The 23,734-nt window shown below is 27.9% G+C and overlaps 2 protein-coding genes across 3 annotated transcripts in view; one reads left to right on the forward strand and one right to left on the reverse strand.

The window, feature by feature from the left end:
• The window catches only part of LOC101234822 (huntingtin-interacting protein 1), a 167,091-nt gene extending 160,102 nt beyond the window's left edge, over positions 1-6,989 (forward strand). For both annotated transcript variants that reach the window (XM_065807880.1, XM_065807879.1), the window contains 4 exons: positions 3,758-3,823; positions 3,911-3,975; positions 6,295-6,402; positions 6,476-6,989. In XM_065807880.1, coding sequence (XP_065663952.1) covers positions 3,758-3,823; positions 3,911-3,975; positions 6,295-6,402; positions 6,476-6,490 — 254 coding nt within the window. In that variant the 3' untranslated portion in view covers positions 6,491-6,989. The remainder of the gene's footprint in view (positions 1-3,757; positions 3,824-3,910; positions 3,976-6,294; positions 6,403-6,475) is intronic.
• An 8,993-nt stretch (positions 6,990-15,982) lies between these two features.
• Positions 15,983-18,723, reverse strand: LOC105849593 (transmembrane 7 superfamily member 3). The gene has a single exon (XM_065807881.1). It carries the CDS (start codon positions 18,042-18,044, stop codon positions 16,239-16,241), a length of 1,806 nt encoding a protein of 601 aa, XP_065663953.1. The 5' UTR covers positions 18,045-18,723; the 3' UTR covers positions 15,983-16,238.
• Between the last annotated feature and the right edge of the window lie 5,011 nt (positions 18,724-23,734).

Below are 23,734 nucleotides of genomic sequence, written 5' to 3' on the forward strand. Positions count from 1 at the left end.
TCTCTTAAATCCTGGAAAAAACTTGAAATTTTTTAAATTCAAGGATTTATTAAATTCTACTTAATATATCTGTAAAAATGCTTGACATGATAAGAACTATATGATTGATTGAGAATTTTTCATATTTTTAAATTAGTTAAATGTTTATAGCGTAGTTTAAATTGCAGTCAGTTTTTAAAATTATGTTTAGATTTTTTCAAAATGTTTTTTATTTTAGTGTAATAGATTAAAAAAATGCCTAAGAATGAGTGTGTATTTCAAGAAAAATGGTTGTATGATGATTAATTTAAACCCTGGGTTCGGAAGATAAATGAAACAATGGCTAAGTGTATCTATTGCTTTAGTAAAATCAATGTTTCTAACATGGGAGAGGCTGCATTAACATCGCATATGAGAAGCAAAAAGCATATTCAAAGAAAACCTTTAGAGCAAACCATCAAATCGTATTTATCACCTTTAACTTCCCTACCTCCTATTCTAGAAATTTCTGCTCTATTCTAGAAACACTCTGCTATATCTGTAAATCCAATCCAAATGGCCAAAGATAGCAAACGAAGTAACTGTGTCAAAAGTTTTTCTGTTCTTTTACAAAAACTAGTAAATTGCAATTGTCTGTCAACAAAGTCTGCAGAGCTTGCAAAAGAACAATACAAAAAACTTTTGACATCAACAAAAGCGCATTTCAAAATTTTGACCTTAAAAATGATCGACTTGACCAATTTTATTCAGACTTCATTGGGAAAAATACAGCTTATGAAGAAGTTTGGAAGGTTTTTAAATTGATCTTTGTGCTCTCGCATGGTCAGTCATCAATAGAACGTGGTTTTAGTATAAATAAGCAACTTTTAGTTCAAAACTTAAAGGAGAAATCTCTTGTTGCTTTACGTATCATTGAAGATCACCTTTCATCTTCAGGAGAAACTCCTGAAAGCATCAAAATTACCAAAGAAATGCAGCAACATGCTAGAAAAGCAAGCAGCTCATACCATGAAGACTTGAGAAAGCAAAAATTAAAAAAAGAAAATGACAATGTGGCGTTAAAGCAAAAGATTGTTGATGATGAGTTAAAAGCTGTTCGGGCAAAACGAAGACTTCTTCAAAGTCAAATTGAGTTGTTATCTAATGAGTCGGACAAACTTGCCATTGACGCAGAAAAGAAAAGTGACTTTACGCTTTTAAAAGAGTCAAATAAACAAAAAAAGTTGTGTAATGCAAAGCTGAAGGAAATTGATGAGTTAGATTTGATTGAAAAAAAGCTGAATAAGAACTAGACAGTATTTTCCATCTGGCATTCTTTGATGATATTTTATTATTGTTATATTAAAAATGCCAATTACTATATATTTCATTTTTAGAGTTTAAAAAAAGTCTTAATAATATTTCAATCTATATATATATATATATATATATATATATATATATATATATATATATATATATATATATATATATATATATGTATGTATATATATATATATATATATATATATATATATATATATATATATATATATATATATATATATATATATATATATATATATATATATATATATATATATATATATACATATATAACTCCCGATATCTCGAACCTCCAAGGGACCTAGAAAATAGTTTGAGTTAACAAATGTTCAAGTTATTGGGACATTCTATTACACAAACTTTGGCCGATAAGTAAAAACAATTTGAGTTACCAAAAGTTTTAATCTCTAAGGTAAAAATAATACATTATAAATTAAAAAATGTTCTGTCACTCTGTCTTAGTTTTGAAGAAACACCTCTATTGAATATAATTGAGACTTGTAAGACTGAAGGGTATATAGTCATACAATACTTGCAGCGCCTTCCGAATATCACTAACTTTTGAAATTCCTGCTTTTGCAAAACAATTAACGATGTTGGAGATTTTCACTTTTTGCCATGCAAGATCAAGCATTTTCATTGCATCTAAAATCGAATAAACAGGAAGATCTTTTCTTTTATCGATAACTATGACCAGCCTTTGCAATGCCTCAGATTTGCAATAAACGTTCAAAGAGCGTATAACTCCCTGATTGATTGGTTGAAGTTTAGATGTGGTATTTGGTGATGAAAAAATTGGTTGAAGTTTAGATGTGGTATTTGGTGAAGAAAAATGAGCTTAATAGATTTTAGTTTATCAACGGTCAGGTGTGCTGGGCAGTTATCTATTATGAACGCTTCTTTCTTTTCTTTTGTAAACTTTGTATCCATTTCTCGTATCCACTCTTCAAACAGTGCGCTATCCATGGAGCTTTTATTTTGATTTCTGTATCTGCAAGGTAAGTGTTAAATTTCTTTTAAGCAGCAAGGTGATTTTGATTTTCCTATTACAAACATAGGAATTTTATCACCCACTGCACCTTCTGCGACCATTCCTGTAAGACAAATTTTACTGTGCTTTCCCCCTATACACGTCTCAGATTTAAGATTTAGTGACTTATAAGGTTGCATACATCGGTTAGGAAGGAGGCATGAACTTCCGAATAAATGCACATTCGCTGTGCTCTGTGATAAGACTGTAAGGACTTCTTAGGGCACCTAAAAAATAAAACAAAAATAAAAATAAAGTTTTATACAAAAAGATAATCCAAATTCATCTGCATTATAAATTTTAACAAGTTTATACCTGCATAAAATTGTAGGAAGAGTTGTTTCCTTCCATGGCGTAGTCATTTCAGCTGTGCACATACCATCTTGAAAGAAACATACCTGTTTTTCCAACAATCAAACCAACTATCAGACGCTTGAAATCCATTTATATTAATTTTTTCAGCAAGTTTTCTGGATTTTGTTTTAAGAATTGCTGATACTGCCACATTTCTACCCCTTGTATTTAAAAGCCATTTAAAAACAAGATTATCTAAATTTGAGAATGTTCCTTCTTTAATTCTCATACATTTTGACTTAATCCCTTGCATCTTCCTACATTCGAAAATATTTTTCATATTTTGTAGCACGAGACTTTGACAATACTTCTCCAATTTCCTATAAATCAATGTACTTTTTTAAAATCGTTTTGTGTTCTTTACAGCGACAGAAGCCATAATAAAATGTAAAGACAACAAATTTTATTATAATACTGCAATGTGCATTAGTATAACTTATACTATAAACTTAATTAAACTATTATTATCGTATATAATATATATATTATATATGCTTTTATTTTAGGTGCCCTAAGAAGTCATTACAGTCTTATATTAGAGCACCACGGAAATGTATTTAATAAGAAGTTCACGCCTCCTTCCTAACAGATGTTGCAAAATATGCCCAGAGATGGGTTTAAACCACAAATACCTAGTTTCTACCACTACCACTGTGCTAGACTATTTTATACTTTAGGTTTTGTGTTTTATTAGAAACATTTGTTTATGAAAATTTTAGATTCAAGTGGTAATAAAGTTTTTTATCTTTTTAAATGGTTTATTTCAAAGGAAATTTTCCGAATTTTTTATAGCTAAATCCTGGAAGGTTCTGGAATTTTTTTTTTTCGGGGGAAATATTCTGAAAAAGTCCTGGAATTTTGTTTCAAAAATCCTGGAAAAGTAGGAAAATGGTCCTGGAAAGTCCTGGAAATCCCTGGAATTTCGATTTTTTTTTTCTGTAGGAACCCTGTATGAGCATATAAATAATGTTATCAAAATATTTAAAATGTTGAATGTTGATGTTATTTCAATTTTCAAAATTCATAAAGTATACAAAAGTATATAAACTATTTTGTTAAACATTTTAGTTGGTGAAGCCACAGCTGGTGTTGTTGCTGCCGTAAAAAGTGGGGCATCTATGACAGAAGAACTAAGTGAGATATTTTGCATTCTAGTATGAAAATAAAATTTGTTCAAATTATCTTTACTGTTACTTAAATAAAATTCTTTTTTACTATCAGAAGCTGTTCCAGATTATTCGAAAATGACTTTAACACAAGCTAAAAGATATGAAATGAACAGCCAGGTGAAATAATTCTTAGTGATTATTTAAACGATAAATGAAACAACTGAATGAAATTTTTGAAGTAACCTTAAAACCCATAATCCCGATTTGTGGTGTTTATATTGACGCTTGAGGTTTTAATAAATGTTTGAACGGTAAATTTGCAGTTAAGCGGCGTAAAATAGTTTTATTTTTTCGTTTGTTGCGAGACTTGCTCAAAGTGGTGACTTTTTAATATAAACATACGGAATATTTTAATATCCTTTTAATTATTTTTTTTTTTATTATTTAATAGACTGCCTGCCCCAACCAAACCCTCAGTCGATGTAGCGGCACTTCCTTGTGCAGCAGGCTATAAGATAGTCGATGTATGTACTGAAGCCAATAAATATTACTTATATTAAATATTATATATTAAAAAGTCACCACTTTGAGCAAGTCTCGCAACAAGCGAAAAAATAAAACTATTTTACGCCGCTTAACTGCAGATTTACCGTTTGAAATTTTAGAAGAAAAGAAACATTTTTTAGAGATCATTTTTTACTTTACATTCTTTACTATAGGAGAAATTAACTCTGACACAAAATACTTTTATTATATGCTGGTGCTTTTGGTTAAGTATAGGCTAGAGATAGTGTCTAAATAAAAATACTCATCTTGGGCAGATGTAAACTGCATTTAGCTACTGTCTTACAGAAAGGCTTCCTTGCAAAGACTTTAGGTTTAAGTAGAAAAGTTTTAGTAAGTAGTCTTGCACTCCTTTCCGATTAACAGCTGTAAATTATTAAAGTATTAAGTGTGCCGTTTTGCTCACAGTGTTTCTGTTAGAGCTTTTTGTGCGCATTGTTGAGGTTAAGATACTTTTAGTATCAACTTTAGGTTAATTAGCAGGAATAAAGCTACTGCACAGCTTATTGCTTAGGGTACCAATTGCAATTTATGATTAAGTTTTCCAAATTTGACCTTGACATACTATGAATCAATTTAGCTGTTTGTTGTAAAATCAGATTTAAATCCTCTAACCATTCTATTATGAGCTTTTGTGCTTTTATCTTTTGTATTATCATTTTATTGCTTATCATTCTATAGGCATGGAAGCTTTATTTTTTTTTTTGGTTTTAAGTCAAGCCCACTCTGCTTCACACTCACTCGCTTGCTCGCTCACTCTCTGTTTTCTCCTTTTTTGTTTAGCTGATTGTAATCTTTTTTTTTTTAAATCTTTTTTTGTCACAACTCTTCTCTCAAGAAAAAAATTTTATTTGTTATTTTAATTTGCGAGAAATCGAAGCAAAAAGATATTGTCTATCACTAAGGTCCATTACTCTTTAAATTGCATATTTTATCTCACAAGTTCTAGAGATTTGGAAAATCTTTAATAGTGTTACCGACAAAAACAAGTTCAACATATCTTATAAGTCCATCACGTGATTTTTTTTGTATTACTTTATTACTTAGAATACGGTAGTGCTTTGTAAGTAAGATTTACTGAGTTTGATCTCTTCGACATGTGCTGAACTTTTTATCTCACGGAGTGGCCTGTACATACAAAAAAAAAAAAGAAGCTGATCTTGAATTTGATTTTTCTTTTGTAACTTCTCGGAGCTCTCAGTTGCTGGTGAATTTTAACCCAACAAAACTCAGTTTTTATGGCTAATAATTATCGCAATATTGTTGGTATTCTCATTTTGATGATTGGGAACTTTAATACTAAGTATAGTACTTTAGGGCTTCTAGAAATATTTTTGACTACTGCCAAGCATATATGCAATAAGCTTGAGCCAAGCTTGTTACATCATTTTAAGGTTGCACTTCGATGTTGTTTTTTTACTACCATGGTTACTGCTCAAGTGAGTACTTCCTAGCAATTGTTTATAACAATTACTACTACAGTCGAGGAGGCTACTTACTACAAAGTCGCTGCGCGGAGAAACAAGTTGAGCTCGGTATTACCAGGAACGTGGTGGGGATCAAAGGGAACTTCCCGCTTATGAGGCGAGCACTCTACCACTACACCACTACCGCATAAAACATTACATATAACACAAACATAATTATAATTAACATATTTTGATTGTAGTTAAAGTAATATTTAATCGATATATATAATATATGTGAAAATTAATAATATGTGAATTGTCTGTTATTCATTGATAGAATATTTCAACCTAAAATATTTTTTTACCTAATATTATGCTTGCAATGCGTAATCAATGTCAAAAAAAAATTTAAATAACACAAAAACCTTGTTAACGTCTATAATTACATAAGTAAAATATAATCGACACAAATTATATGAATATTCAGTATCTTCTATGTTTTAATCGATATGATCTGCTCTAGGTTCGGATTCATGAACTTGAAAATGAACTGCAGAAAGAGCGAGAAAATCTTGGTCAGTTACGTAAAGCTCATTATCAAATTGCCGTCGAACTTTACGGCGAAGAACAGGTTTTTCTTTTTTTTTTTTATTTTTGCTGAGTTTATGACTAAATAATATTTTTTACCACCGATTTTTTTTTAGGTAAATTTAAGTTAAAAATTCTAGGAGAATAATAGTGAGACATGTTTATGTTGACGATGAAGCGATAAGTAATGTTGAAATGCATAATAATCAAATGTAAAAATTTGCAAGCGAAAGAGAACGGGATCATCGTAAATATCTATGTACAGATTCAACACTTTGTACAATATTTAACAAGTTAATATATTACAACAGGTTATGATATATAAAATTGGTATGAGCTCTTATTATAAATGATTGTTGACGATTTTTAAAGTCTTAAATATCTAGAAAATTTTAATTCTAAATTTTGTGTTACCATCTTAAGTATTTTTTTATATGTATTTATATACGTACTTTTGTGCAAAATTTTGTTTTACTATTTAAGGGGTGCTTTTATTACAAAATTTAGGTTTGCAATAAACTTAATTTTAACTAATTTTTTTTTTTTTTTTTGTATTGCAGAAAATTTTTTTTACTATATTGCAGAACATTTTTTAAATATTTGATATTTATGTAATAATTCGAACTCAAACTTTTGTTGTTGCATTTAATGATCTTGTAAGTTACAGAATAAGAGGGTGTGTTCTAACCAGAGCTGTGGAGTCGGAGTTGAAGTCGCTGAACAAAGCTGCGACTCCGACTCCAATAGTAAAACTCGGTATTGCACGTGCATGTACAAAATATTTAACCTTCAAAGAACTTTTCATATGTTTTGCAAAAAAAGTTTTTTTAAATTATCGCGTTATATTTTTTATGGAATTCAGAGATTTTTTTAAAAAATTTGCTTTGGAGTCGGAGTTGAAGTCGGAGTCGTACTCTGAAAGTTTCAACGATTGGAGTCGGTACTTTTTTTTACGACTCTACACTCATGGTTCTAACAAAATCAAATGGTTTCAAATTTCAATCTGGTGTCTTAATTAAAAATCTAATTTTTGTGTCTTAACTGCTTATAAAAAATGATATATTAGACGAAGAATATGCTTTAGGCTTTATTAAACAGTTTTTCAGACATTTCTCTGATAAATTAGAAATGCTCTCTTTTTTTTTTAATTAGCGACAATAATGTGCTGCATCAGGCAGTCTTCAATACTCGTACTCATCTGTCACATAACTTCCATACTTTAAAATATATGGTACTTGTACATATAAAGATAGTTATTCGGTTTTATTGTTTACATTTTTTTTTTTCAATGAAATGTTTGATACGTTAATAAATAGCATTGGCTTTTGTGGTGATGCAGCGGTTTGGCAATGTTAAATTGAAGTTCTTGGTTTACATAATTCTTTCTGCAAATCCTTACCAAAGCAAAAAAGAACAAAAGTTTAGAAAATTTTAGAATTTGGCTGAATCTTGCTTTGAAGAAGTTCCACTTTGTTTAATAATCTTTAACATTGACTGGCAGCAAATTAAATCCATGATATTGTACTTATTTGACTAAATGTTCATTGCTCTTCTCTCTCGAGAAGGAGGTGCAGTTTCATTGATAAAATAAGTTCCGAAAGAAAGGGGGCTTCTATAGAGTATGTACGCAGTGAAACTACTGATTCGGGACCTTTTCAAAGCATTAAATACCAAAAAAACTCTGTTAAATAACAATGTTAATTTTTTAAACTCGTCAAGTTCAATGGTTTTGTTGAAAAAAAATTAAGTTAAAGGAGAAATATAAACAAACCGCGTACGTACTCGCTGTCTTAACACAACACCACCTCCTCTCCCCATCTTTCTATGCATTCTTACGTTTTTGTGTATTTTAAGTCAATTCGATTTATAATAAATAAAAATTATAACAAATTTTTTTTAAATTAATTTTTTTTTTTTTAATGTTAGATAACATTTTGGTTTTGGTTTAGATCATTTAGTTACATGGTTTATAGTTAAAGCTAACTCGATGTTGTTAAAATTTGATAAAATGGATCTGACTGACATTTTTGGTTCACTAAAAAGCTTTTAAGACCTCAATTTTTCTTTACCTAAATTTTGTTCAAAATTATTAACGACATGTTTTTAGTTAAACATAACTAAAATCATTGTGCTTTAAGAAAACTGAAGTATACCTTACATGTAACTCACAAAGGTAGACAGCTTTTGATTGTGAAACTTTGACGATTCTTCCTGATACTGCATACTTAATTTTAAATCAAATTTGAAACTATTTGATCAGCTGCCGCAATATCTCGTTTGATAAGTAGCTTAAAGTTTTTAAGATTTGCAAACAATTATCCAAAGTTTGGTTAACTTAGGATAATTGTTTGCAATCGAGTGGCAAACCTTTTACCCAAATAATTTTGGCAGTCAGCACACCTTTTTAGTGTTCTTTCTTGGGAACCATTAATGGTGTACAATTGACTCTTTTTAGTTAGCTTCAAGCAACCAGTTTGACAAATTAAGCAACTGCAACTTTGGTTCTGTATCTCAGATCGAATTTTCATAGAAGAAAAATTAAAAAAAAGGAAGGGTGACGTCTTTCCCCTAATACTTCAAAAATGCCATGAGAAACTTTTGCATCAAAAACATCAATGTTTATGTTCTATACAACATGTAGACATTTTTCTTGTTATCCTCATGAGACCTAGCATGATTTGGCATTTTAAAATCTTTATTTTTTTCCCTGAAATAATAGTTAAAATGCTGCAGGGGCGGAGGAAATATCATCACAAAAAAGTTATAAACAATGTGTTTCGTAGTGCTTACAACAAAAGTACATTAATAAATGAAAGCCCTAAACCTGATTGGCGTAAACTTACTATGAGTTAGCTCTAATAGAATTTCTAAATATTTCTTGATTTTTTATGTGAAAAACTTTCTAAGGAATGTAGAGATTTGTAACTTAAATCAAAAGAAGAGACTCGTAGGAGTTTGAAATTAAAAAAATATATTGTAAAAGTAATATTTAAAAAGTTATACTATGATTGCTATAACTATATCTTATATTAGTTAAATAAAACGCTCACTTTGTGGTTCATTTTCGCAACCAAATGCAATACCATTTTCCGAAAAAGTTATTCCTTTCAACAAATCACTTAAGTATAACTAAGTGTTTGTTGAAAGGTTTGTTGATCAGTATTATATTTTCAGAACATCTTTTTTGGAATGATGTATGCATTATATCTTACGTGTAAGACATAATGGGTATTTCTTTCCAAAACAGATGATTTAAGGATAAATATTGGTCTGATTTTAAACTGGTTTTGTTGTATTACATATTTTTTTTTTGTTATATTGCATTGTTTTGTTATATTACATTGGTTTGTTATATTACATCATTTTGTTTAAGTCACGATATAATTCACTGAGAAAAGTAACTTTGATAAAAAATGTGACTTTTTACAAATATTTCAACTTTTTTATACATTATAGTGATTTGTATGGCTTATCGCTAAATTTTATTAGAAAAAGTAATAACTAATATATTTTTTATCGTACTTGTGTATAAATAAAGCAAAATATATTTTTGAATACTTTTATGATGCAATTTTTTTGAATGCTGTCATTTCATTATAATATGTAATCACCCAGCTCAAGAAGCTAAACGACGAACTCGCAGCTACTAACATTCTAGATAAATCGTTTCGGAATGTTATACATTGAAGGACAGGTCGCATCAGTTGCATTAATTTCATCGAATCAACGACCAATCAGTGTAATGTGTTTGCATCCCCAGCCAGAGCCCTGGCTGACAACGCTAATCGCACAAACGCTCCTAACTCAGAAACCACCACTGCCATCTAGACGTCCTAGACCGATAACTAAAAGCAAAAATAAAACTAATCTAGGCGAACGCTTCCACCGCTCCACCTAGCCGTTTACGCTACAGGGCAAACAACCCATGCTCACTTAATAATGGCAAACACCAAGAGCTATTGGCCAAATTATCTCCTCTACCTAATTCTTGTTGACCACACGTCCTATTTTTTGTGGAAACTTGGTTCACAAATTTTTCTGACTTTGCCATACCCGGCTACCAACCACATCGCAAAGACAGAGACAATAGGGGCAGGGGAGTTGCCCATTTACACAAAAGACAATATCATATTTAACGAAGTTAATTCTACTCAGCTCAACTCAACATCAATAGAGAAAATCTGGCGGAAAATAAAAATTGGTGAAAAATTGTTTCTCCTCGGATGCTTTTATCGTCCTCACAACCTTAATGATCAGGTTCTTACTCAGTGTATCACATAGATAACGGCCGCTCGGCAGATACTGCCTAATATAAACTGCTCAACAATACTACTATATGGAGATTTCAATTTTAGCTATACATTTTATGAGCCTGTCAAAGTTAACGGTGGCATACGCTCATCTCTCACGTTGCTAACGTGAGAGATGAGCGTCAAGGCGATATCAGGTTCCAAATGCATCTTGATAAATGTCACCTAACTCAGCTTGCAAATATTGACCAAATGAAAGCAGAGAATCGGAAAGTGTGCCGCAACTCATAACAAAAATTCTTTAGCAGTTTTGTTGAAACAGTTAGAAGATAATCTAAAGGAAAATGGCAGAGAAAACCTGAAGTCTGGTTTTGATAAATGTGGTATATTCTTTGAATCGAGATCGAGTCCTCCAGAAACTACCAAACAATGCACCACAATCAACTTTGTCGCCAAATTAACTCCATCAACGTGTTAGCGCATCTTTCAGTGAATTTTTAACTCAAACCAGATCGGATAATACACCATTAGTCCGAAAAGTTAGACGTAAGTTGAATGTTTCAGCCTGTAAGATTATATCCACAGCCGACGTCGAACAGGATGTAGGAGGTGCTACTACAACTTAAAAACTTTGAAGTACTACAAACACAGGCTCAAAACAAAGGAAAAAAAGATTTCTTCCAGCAGAATCAGACAGAATCAAGTCTAGCGACAGCAATGAGGTTCAAAGTGAAAAAATATAATTTGTTAAAAAGAGTTTTTTATTTTGCTAGTAGTCAATTCATGACATATAGGTATAGTATTATACTTAAGCAATTATTAGTAATGTGCTTAAACATCGTAACATCTATAGTAGTTAGTTTCATAAAATGTTGATCTCAGTTTTTTAAAGTTTTTAAAAACAGACATCATCGGTGAAAAATTTTTTTATTTATTTATTTTATTAGTCAATTCGTGACAGGCTTAGTTCTTACCTAGCGGTGCCTTAAGGTGTTAAAATTTATAGTTTTATAACATTTGATCTCAGTTGTTAAAAATTTGTAAAATAAATTCATTACTTATAAATTCGTTTTCCATGCTAAAGTAATGAGTGTACTCATATAGCCTCATAATTGGGTCTAAATTAGTACATTCTATTAGTTTAAAAAAAAAATCCAAGAAAATTTTCAAAAAAAAAAAACCATAAACATGCTTAGTATATGTATAGACTATCAATATAAACAATGACATGTTGAAAAAACAATAAGTGACTGCTCTAAACAACTAAAGAAAATGCAACAACCACAAAAACTTACTCAATTAACCCTGGTTTACGGTACTTAAGTTTTATTTTTATGATTTTTGGTAACGTCAATAAATGTTTTTTCACCCTGTATTGGTGGGTTTCTTGGGTCATGACCTTGTTCAAATTGTCAAATATAAATAATAGTGTTACTTATGTATCAAGAAAAATAAAATAGATAGTTTTTATAGACTGTTATGAATTTGATTTTTAGATCAGCAACTTTTAATTTATTTAAATAAAATTTTACATTCATTTAAATTGCCATAAACAGAATTTTGTTTAATAAATTTTGTTCTTTTTAAAAAAAGAAATAACTTCTTTTAAATAACTTTCATTTTTATTAATTGTCAGTCGGACGCAATGTTTATTAACCGTCTGAAAGGTATTAGGAATCTTAAAAACCGTTTATAGCATCTCCCACATTTTGAAAAGCAATTTATCTTCTGTCAGTATTATTTTCAGTTTTATAATTGCTACATTCATTTATTAAAATTAAATGTATACTTGGTTTATTAATTCGTTTTTTGAAATTTTTATACTTGTGTTTATTTTGCGTAATAATATTTATCTCTACAAAAATAGAACATTCTTGCGTAGTTACATAAATTTATGTAGTTATATATTTGTAATGGATTATTCAATAGAAACAAAAAAAAGCTATGCAACAATATATTTGTGTGTGTGTGCTCCAAGAAGACTATACGGTCTTATTACAGAGCACCGCAAATGAGCATTTAACTAGGAAGTTCACGCCTCTTTTCTTACCAATATTGCTTATCTGACCAGAGTGGGTATTGAGCCTCGGACCTCTTGGTCCTGAACCAGAATTTTTATTACTGAAAAAAATTTTCGGAGTTTTTTTTAGTAAAATTTTTGTGTAGCCGCAGCTTATCACCTCAATTCTTTGGAAGCGGGAACGTTTTTCCTGACTCAAAAACTTTACAGTCATTCATATGCAAAACAAAATATTTTGTATTTTAAGGTGGATCCATGGATCCATGGTAAAAGAAATGAAAAAAATGATTTTTTTTTTTAATATTGTTTTTATCAGAAAAACTACTTATTTTCATTGAGTTATTTATATATTTTTTTTTTTTTACATTGAGTTATTTTCAATTGAGTTATTTTTCTATTTTACAAAAGGCTTTATTAAACCAAATTATTTGCTTTTAGTTTTTTATTCTGAAATTTTATCTTTTACTTAATTTATTTCAGGTTTCATTTAAATGTTTGTCAAAATTTTTTTCAAGTGTTTCCATTGAAAAAACTCTTTTTAATTTCAATATTGTATGCGGTTAATTTAGGTAGTTTTAATGGAGGTGTCTTGGATTTAGAAGGTTTTGTAAACAAAATTAATTTCGTTTTATCAATACTCAATGGAAATTTAAAATCAGTGGTTAAGGATTCATTAAGTTCGTGTTCACATTAGAAAAAATATCTTTGAGTCTGATCAACGTAGTTAAAGCGAATTAGTAAAACTTAAATCGAAATTTTTTATAATAATCTCATTTTTTACAATATTAGATTTTACGTTACAAACTTAGGTTTTAAGTGAAATGAAAGTTTATTTTTGTTTAATACAACTTATTCTGCTTCTGTTTCAAAAATATTTCTTTAAGTTCTTTTTTTTTTTTGTTACAGAATTTAAGACTTTTATAAAGTCTCTATTTGAACTTCTTTAGGATTTTGCTCAGTCGGTTTGCTTCAATTTCTTTTAAAGAAAATTAAAAAACGTCCTTAATTTGTACATGATCATAGGTCAAAAGAGCTAGAACTTTTATAAAGTATTTAAGTTTATAAATTTTATAAAAAACATGTTTTTTTCACACAAAAGTATGCTTTCTACTTAATAGTAAACACAAAAATTGTATAAGTACTAGCTCCTCTTTTTCCATTTCCTTGAGGAATATATCTTTGCAATAGTTAAAATAATTCCAGCACCGAGCAAAATCCTCACTTAAAAATAGTATCCAAGAACTTAAGATTTCACAGGCCTGCAAATTAAATCTAAAGTTAGGACTCCATAATATACCGCAATTATACTATATTAAATTATATAGCAAAAGTTCTTAATAGTTATATTACACATTTAATGAATTTTTTAATGAAGAGTTCTTGTAAACGACAGTAAGATTTTTAGTGTTTTCTCTTAAGACAATCTAATTGTTTATCTTGACTAAATAAAATCTTGAAATATCTCAACTGTTTAAATTAATAACCAAGTGACGGCAATTTCTCGAAAAGCGCCTTACTCTTGAGTCTTTAATAAAAGGAGGGGGGGGGGTAAGGGTGGTGACGTTTATTCATTTTTGTAAAATTTTCCCACCCACTCTCAGCTTATGAAGACCCAACCTCCTCTTGTTTAATAATTTTTACTTGTTCTAAACAACAACAACAAAAAATCAGTGAAAATTGGCCTTAAAAATTAAAAAATAACTACTTCAATCACTGGTAAAAACAAAAACTTTCAGTGTAAATAGGCTTTAAAAATAAAAATAGTAAATCTCGATTTGTCAAAAACGAGCATTTGGTTTATTTCTCACCAAAGTATAAAACTTATATCAGCATATTAAATTCTTTAAAATTATTTTTAAACAGCTGTTGGAAAATGCGCATCTGACCTCAAGCCACGCTAGAATTAAATAGTTTTGAGCGTGTTTTGTAAAAATTATTAGTTTGGATTTATAAACTGAAGTTTTTTATAAAAAATACTTATATTTTAACATAAATAAAATCCCCCTTTTATTAATTTCCCCCGTTTATTAGATCTGGAATAAAATTACCCCGCCCCCCCCCCTTGTATTAAGGACGCGAGAGTAAAAACAGTGTGAAAGAAAAAACAAAAAAAAACTCTTAATTAAATAATGTTGAGGACAAGTAAACATTATTTTATAAAAAAAATCCAAGTACTGATCCCTAGGGAACACCACAGTTTATAGATTATTATCACGTGTTAATTATATAGAACTCCTTGTTTACGATTTTCCAGATAACACAGACCTTTTAAGTTGGAGAGTACCACTACATAGTCTTTAGATCTACCAAATGCGTTTGATAGATCTGAAAAAATTACCAGCGCCGAGTTAATGACAAGCTAACAATAATTTCTAACGATAAAGTTAGTAATTTGGCCTCGAGGACAACTAGCTACCTCAAAAGTTGGAAACAAAACCACCCTATTTTTTATAAGTTGAAAAATCTGAAATTCAAAGAATTTCAATAAAAAAAATTCAATAAAAATCCAACAAATAAAAATTATCAGTGCCGAATTAATGACAAACTAACGATAAAGATAGTAATTTGGTCACGAGGACAACTAGCTACCTCAAATGTTAGAAACAAAATCATCCGATTAAATTTTTTTTAAATTGTTAAATCTGAAATTTAAATAAATTTCAACAACCATAGTTAACTTACCATGGTAATTTAGCAGGCAGCTTAGCTAAATTTAAATCTTTTGATAATTATTTTCAGTGAGTTTTGTTACTTGTCTGTGGTTTTAGATAAAATAGGGATAGCATGCTTGCAGGAAAAAAAAAATCGGCAATAACTCTACTATCTATTTTATAATATCATTATAAAGAAACATGAATGTATTTTATAGTGTTTATATTGGCAAGTGTCATTTTATGTTACATTGACATTGTAACAATGTAACATAAAATATTACACAATAATGTTCTTAGTATCTAGTGTATACATACAATGTCATGGCCCGTAGCAGCCGGGGGGAGGGGGGGTAATGGAACGGGAGGAGCAGGGGCATTTGTCCCCCCCCCACTATAATTTTTCAAATAAATAATTTTGAAAAAATCGACTGAAAAAATGACATAAAAAAAAAAAAAGTTCCTTAAAACTATTTAGGTTTAGTACTGCCCCCCCCCCCCAATATAAATCTTGTTCCTATGGGCCTGAATATACCATGCAATGTCATAATAACACACAATATACAATCTTCCTAGTATCTAGTGTATACTATTGCTATTGTATAAGTAATAATAAGTAATAACATAACGGAAAAAAAAAAAACTGAAATTTTTTTATTTTAAAATATATTAAAAATAAACTTTATTTAAAAACATATTTAAAATATTAATATCAATGTTTTAATTAAAACTTTATCAAGAATTATTAATAACTATTTTCATTGACAGACCTTGCATTGAAAGATTTTAATATGCATTTAAAGATTCATCATTATGAGATTGTATAATTATACACAGTGTCTTGTTCTGTTATTTTTTTAAATCTTTCAGTTTTTTTGTGCTAAAAATTAATAGGTTTTTGGTGTCTATTTCGAAATAGCAAGTTTGTTTTAAACCTTGTATGCATTTATATTCCTTTCTATGATGGGTTTACAGGGTACTGTAATGGCTGAAATGATGAAACTTGATTCCAGTAAGGATTTACAGGTGATTGAACTCCATCAGAAGGGTTTTGATATGCATTTGTTTGAAAAGGAGCTGTAGAACAACCCTGGAAATAATCAGGAGGAGGTGAACTGGTAGAATAAGATCTTGAAACAGGTTGTTCATTTTTGCACAAAGGTGTTCGTTCATTATTTAAAGAAATTGTCTTTGTATTCTTGCTTTTTTTTGGTATTGAAGAAACTACAGGATGTCTATTGAATGGAAGTTTTTTAGTTGTATAACATTGAACAAAAAATCCAATAATAAATAAACAAAACCAAATCACCACTAGAATTAACTCATTCTTTTGAAATGGAGGATTTAAGAAATTTATAGATATCTTATAGTCTATTAGCCGTAACATAACATTCTGAACAATAAAATGCAAACTCGATTGAAGAAAATAGTTTGCAAAAAGAATAACAAGATAAGATCCAATAATAGAAGAACATAAATAACAACTGGTTTTTGGGAAAAAAAGCATAACTAAGGTAATAAAAGTAACAATGGAAGCAAATGCAATACAAAAGTTATTAGTTTGCACCCAAAGATCCATGCCACCAAACGGCGTATAAAACAAAATTGAAGTTACGATTAATGCCAAAATGATATTAACACATAACAAGCTTATAAAAATACATTTTCTAAAGATATTTAAAAACAAAAAGAAGGCCCCACCTAATATTGACCATAATGATGAAATCACAAGTAAATCTTTGAAATCTATTTTTCCTACAATATTTGCAATAAGAATAACACTAATAATCCAAAACAAAAGTGTTCCACAAGTAAATAGAAACAGATGAAAGTATTTAAACCCTGCAAAACATAGCACAACACCAAAAATTGCAAGAATGACCAATAAAACAAGTCCATAAGTTGATTTGTATATGCAAGCGCTAAAATCTGATAATGTAAGTTTACAGCCATATGTGACAGCTGGAATATATGCTGAGAACAAGCCATGGCTTTGATCTGAGACTATAACATTAAATACAATACCATATCCAAAAACTGTTTGAACATGTAAAGCTAACTTATGACCTCCAGTAATCTGTGTTAACCATGTGCCATGCTTTTTAATATCTAGAGGAGATGTCATTCTTGAAATAGCATTGTAAAGTCCTTCTTTTGTGTAATCTTTTGATTCTAAATATAAATAATAAACATCATAGGTCAAAGAATAACTGTCAGGAAAATCAGAATCGTCACACTTTGGAGGATCTAAAGTATTCTCATAAGATTTGCTTGCTCTTTCAAAAACTAATAATGTTTGTATTGAATCATAACTGATATGAATATTTGGATCTATATTTAGTGCGCAAGTTAAGCAACATCCTCCTGGTATAGGTGACAGAACTTTATAAGCTATAGCTATTAGCCAAACTTCTACAAACTCACTTTTATTTGAATCAATACCAATGTAAGTAGTCACCGAGGTATTGTCAACCATTTGAATAATACCTGAATCAGAAGCATTGTTTTCATAGCCATATTTTGAATAAGGTAAAAAAGAAGTTACTACCTTTTCACAGAGTGTGTGAGCTTGAAAACTCATAAAACTATAATTTACTTTTGGGTGAATATGGGTATTTACTTTATGATAAGCTAATGGTGAAGATAATAATACACGATAAGGAATGTTTAACTCAATTTGAATCCCATTTCTTTCAGAAACTAATTGGTTATCAACGTATTGGTTAATTATAACTTGTATTACAAAGAAAAAAAATAATAACATTCCAAAATTAGAACTCGTTGATGTATTGGACTAATATTGTATCTTTTGTTGCTGTTGTTGTTAATAAATTAAAGAGTTTTACCAATAATTGTTTAAAACAGCTAAGATAGAAATCCGTTATCTGCAAAAACTACAAATACGTTACCAAAAAATGAGTCGGCTTAATTCTACGTTGTTAATACATACTGCGATAAAGATTTATATTGCTGACATTGATAGCAGAATATAACTGACAACTTGACAAAAACTCAAATTACATTTACTAAACACTTTTTTCAAACAAATATTCTTTTACTTGTTTGAATTTCAGTTAATTTTTCTCGGAAATGCTGCTTATCACAAAAAGTCAAGTGACTTCAATAAAACGTAAACAAGACCATGTCATTGTCAATCATGCATTCGCCCCACCTCTAATAATTTTTTTTTTTTTTAATGATATCATTATTTATCCGCATGAGAGGAAACATAAGTATTCCTCGACTATTTATGTATACAAATAGGGATTTTATAAGTTTACTTGTCCATTTTTGTAGAAGAAGCATAGAAATAAAAATAGATCTATATTGAATTTTACAACCCATATAAATGATTTAGCAATTAACTAAATACGTTCAATGTTAGTAGAAAATAAAAAAAAATAGAGGCCGGATGACTTTAAACAGCACACACTCGACAATAGAAAATGCAAAAATTTGTGATTACATAACTTTCGGTAATTGCAATTTTATAACATTGCTATTTTACTTTTTTTTCTTTTTCTTTTTTTCCAATTAAACTGTGTTTTCACGGAAACGATTAAGAAGGCGGATCTAGGACGAAGAGAACCGGGATCTATCAGTTTCAAGAGACCACGATGTCTACTTTCAAAAGAAACTTCTCAACTCACAAAAAAATGTTTAACGAAAACCTATCCAACAAATATTTATGTAGTAGATTTGTTTTGGACCGAGTTCAATTCCCACCACGTCCCTGGTAGTACCGCGCTCAACTTGTTTCTCCGCGCAGCGGCCTTGTTCGTCAAGGTTCGTGTTTCGGAGTTATTGAGTTGGGAGAGGGTTATAACCATATGTAGCCTTCTCATCTGTAGTGGGCTTCTTGGCCTTGGGGAGGTGAATTACAACAACAACAAAAAGTAGACATTTTGAGGGGTTCATTGGAGCTTAGCTTATCGGTTACTTAATGGACTATTTTATATATATACATATATATATATATATATATATATATATATATATATATCTATATATATATATATATATATATATATATATATATATATATATATATATATATATATATATATATATATATATATATATATATATATATATATATATATATATATATATATATATATAATATATATATATATATATATATATATATATATATATATATATATATATATATATATATATATATATATATATATATATATATATATATATATATATATATATATGTAAATTATGTTAGTATATTTTACAAATAAAGTGCTCAATGTTCTTAAAGAAGAGAGCAATAATAAATAAGTGTTTTTTACTAATTTGTTTATATATATATATATATATATATATATATATATATATATATATATATATATATATATATATATATATATATATATATATATAAATTATAAAAAACACTTATCTAACTTTTTTCTTCTACTTGAAGTTTCACCATTGCTGGGTCATCAGGAAGAGTTACTAAATCTCAAAAAAAGTTCAATTTATAGAAAGAAATATTTTACAAGAAGTATATATATATATATATATATATATATATATATATATATATATATATATATATATATATATATATATATATATATATATATATAATATATATATATATATATATATATATATATATATATATATATATATATATATTATATATATAAATTATGTTAGTGTATTCTACAAACAGAGTGCTCAATGTTCTAAAAGAACAGAGCAATAATAAATTAGTAAAAACACTTATCTAATTTTTGATTACTTCAACACATGATGAAACACAGTGTTGAAGTAATCAAAAATTAGATAAGTGTTTTTACTAATTTATATATTATATATATATTATATATATATATATATATATATATATATATATATATATATATATATATATTATATATATATATATATATATATATATATTCTGCTATTCTAATTACCCAGCAAACATTCTATAAAAGAATTTCATTAGACCTATATAGACATTTTGAGCGATCCGCTGTTGTTTTGCTCATCGGTTACTTAGTTAATTATTAGTAGCAAATTAGGCTATCCAATGACTAGCCACTATATAAGATGTTGAAAATTTGTTGGCTGGCTTTATCGTCCCCTCACTATTATTTTTTTCTAGCTACAAATGTAATAAATAAAATGTTCTATCTAATACATAAAATAAATAAAAAAATGTACATATATATAAATAAATACAATGTTCTGCCTGATATAATATATTATATTACATAGAATATTGTATTTATTTATATATACATATTTTTGTATTTATTTTATAAATTAGAAAAGACATTTTATTTATTACATTTGCAGATAGAACAAAGTAATACTAAGGGGACGATATGGCCAGCCACCAAATTTTTAACATGTTATATAGTGGCGAGTAATTGAACAGCCTAATTTACTAATAATAATTAGTTAAGTAACCGATGAGCAAAACAACAGCGGATCGTTCAAAATGCCTTTATAGGTCTACTGAAATTCTTCTATAGAATGTTTGTTGGGTAATTAGAATAGCAGAATATTATGGTAAAAACAACCGACAAATTAATTGTCAGTTGTTTTTACCATAATATTCTGCTATTAATTTTTTTTCCAATTGATTATTTCTTTGTTTTGTTTTTATCATAGTATTCTGCCATTCTAATGAGGTCTTCGTTAAAGTTTAATCGTTTAATCTATTATTCTTTAATACAATAGCAAAAAATCTCGACAAGACTTTTTTGATAACTGTTTATTATTGAATACATCTCTAATGTTGAACCTTATTAGAACTTGTCTACGTCTGATGAAGAAGTTAAATTTTTAGACAGGTTGTTTCTATTGAGAACCGTTTTTTCTCAATGATTTGAAGACCTATTTCTATTTAAAATATTATTTTTTAAGCACGAAGTTGCGAACTGATAACAAATTTGAATAATTAAAAAGCCGTTTATTTACAGGAAATATCTAAAAAATTAAATGTGGATGTTGTAATTTACAATAAAAAATAGTTTGCGGGATAAATTACGTAACAAGTTTTGCAAATCTGAAAGGAGGTCGTTTCTATTAAAATTATTATTCTCGACTCTAAAACTGGTTATGCCTAAAACCCGACCTGGCCCAGCCCATTAATCTAATTGCCAGTTCAGCCCAACCTAAAATACGACTTTTCTGAATTTTACTAAAGTATTTATTGTTTGAAATCTATTTTTTTTTTTTTTTTTTGCGCAAAAGGCATATATTTGTTTACTTTTTTCTTGATTAAAGATATAAAGATTTGCAAATATGTAAAAGAAAGTACTTAGTAAAAAAAATTATCAGTCTGTGTATTATAAAATTTTACGGCTTCTATTGATATAATGTTTTTATGTAATTTATACATTTATACAAGATATAAAATTTTTATATAATTTATACCCATATTTTTAATATCTCTAAATATGAGAGATAATTAAAGAATTACATATAAAAATAGATACATAAATAAAAATAAAGCGCAAAATATGCTCTTTAGCTTATATCTATTTTAACAAAAAAAAAATTGTATATAATGTAACTTATATTAAATATTATAATAAAACGCACAAACAAAAACATTAAATAAAAAAGCAAACAGATTTTTTTTATGTAAACCGTAAAATCTTTTTTAAAAACGATCGTACGGTTTTGTCAAAAATATATATATATATATATATATATATATATATATATATATATACATATATATTATATATATATTATATATATAATATATAAATATATGTATATATATATATACATATATATATATATATATATATATATATATATATATATATATATATATATATATATATATGTATATAATTATATATATCTATATAATATATATATATTATATATATATAATATATATGTTTATATATAATATATGTATACGTTTATGTATTTATATGTTTATATATATGTATACGTAATATATACGTTTATGTATATGTATATATACATATATATATATATATATATATATATATATATATATATATATATATATATATATATATATATTATACATATTTAATATATTAAATATATATATATTATATATATATATATGTATATATATATATATATATATATATATATATTATATATATATATATTATGTATATATATAATATATATATATATTATATATATATATAAATATATATATATATATATATGTATATATATATATATATATATATATATATATATATATATATATATATATATATATATATATATATATATATATATATATATATATATATATATATATATACAGGTAAAGGGATCTCAGAATGTTAAGTGTTTTCTAAGATTCTTTTAAGTTCCAAATATTTGAGCATTTACTTTGTTTTTATTTTTGAGAGTTGAAAAAATACTCCTGCTTGATTGGCAAAAAATTTTAGTAGTTTTTTAATACAGTTTTCACATGTCTTTAGATAAATATTCAGGACATTTTTTTTTATTAGGGACCTCAGAATGTCAGGTTAATTAAAAAATGGTATTGTTGCCAATATTGCTAAGGTAATCATGAATTTCTGCATAAATTATTTATTTTCAATGCTGAATATATTTTTAAAGGTTAGGTTTACTTATCTTTTATACTTTTTTCATTCCACCACACAAGGCTAGGTTAAGGGACCTCAAAGCGCTAGGTAAATAAAAGTTAATTAAAACAAAACAAAAAACAAGTTATTTGCATTCAATTTCTTCTTGATATTATGAAATGAATATTCTGCTTATTGTTTCATCATGAAACCTCCATCAAAACACACTTTAGTATGTTTTCTTTGTTTGTTTTTGAACAAATAAATAAATTAAGGTAAAGTGCATTTACTAAATTAGAGTACAAGTACCAAAGTATGTTTTGATATTCCTTTGCAGTAAAGAATAAATAAGAAATCGGAAAGTCTTTTAGAGTTAAACCAACAAGCAAATCAAGATACTAAGAGATATCATAGTAATGAAAAGTAAGCAGTTAGAGAAAGCAGTTGAGTGGTGCCAATTAAACAATAAACATGGTTGGGCTGCAATCAATTCAGGAAGATTTCCACTAATTAAAGATCAAGAACAATTAACAAACAGATTGATGGTGTCATTGTAACTGAAAACAAGAAGGAATATTGTTCAATAATAAGAAGGTAATATGTTCACACAATTGAGAAATTAAACATTTTTTTAGTAAACTGTTACAATCTCTAATAAAACCCTGGTTTTAATATTGTTCATTAAGAAAACTAAGCTTATAATGTGTAGTTTTCTTGTATTGTTATTTCAATAATTTATTTAGGTGCCTCTAAGGTTTAAACAAGTCCGAGTTGACAAGGATAATGTTGAATATTTTGGGAGTAAGAAAGCAAGTCTGTAGAAACCTCAGTGGATGTCAGATTACTAAGCTATCACCAAATGCTCAACAAGCACTCCAAA

Source organism: Hydra vulgaris, chromosome 10 (assembly GCF_038396675.1).
Source record: "Hydra vulgaris chromosome 10, alternate assembly HydraT2T_AEP".
In the NCBI taxonomy this organism is placed as follows: domain Eukaryota; kingdom Metazoa; phylum Cnidaria; class Hydrozoa; order Anthoathecata; family Hydridae; genus Hydra; species Hydra vulgaris.

What these genes read in the sequence shown, in the direction of transcription:
- LOC105849593 (XM_065807881.1), bottom strand. Translation starts at nt 18,044, where the DNA reads ATGTTATTATTTTTTTTCTTTGTAATACAAGTTATAATTAACCAATAC.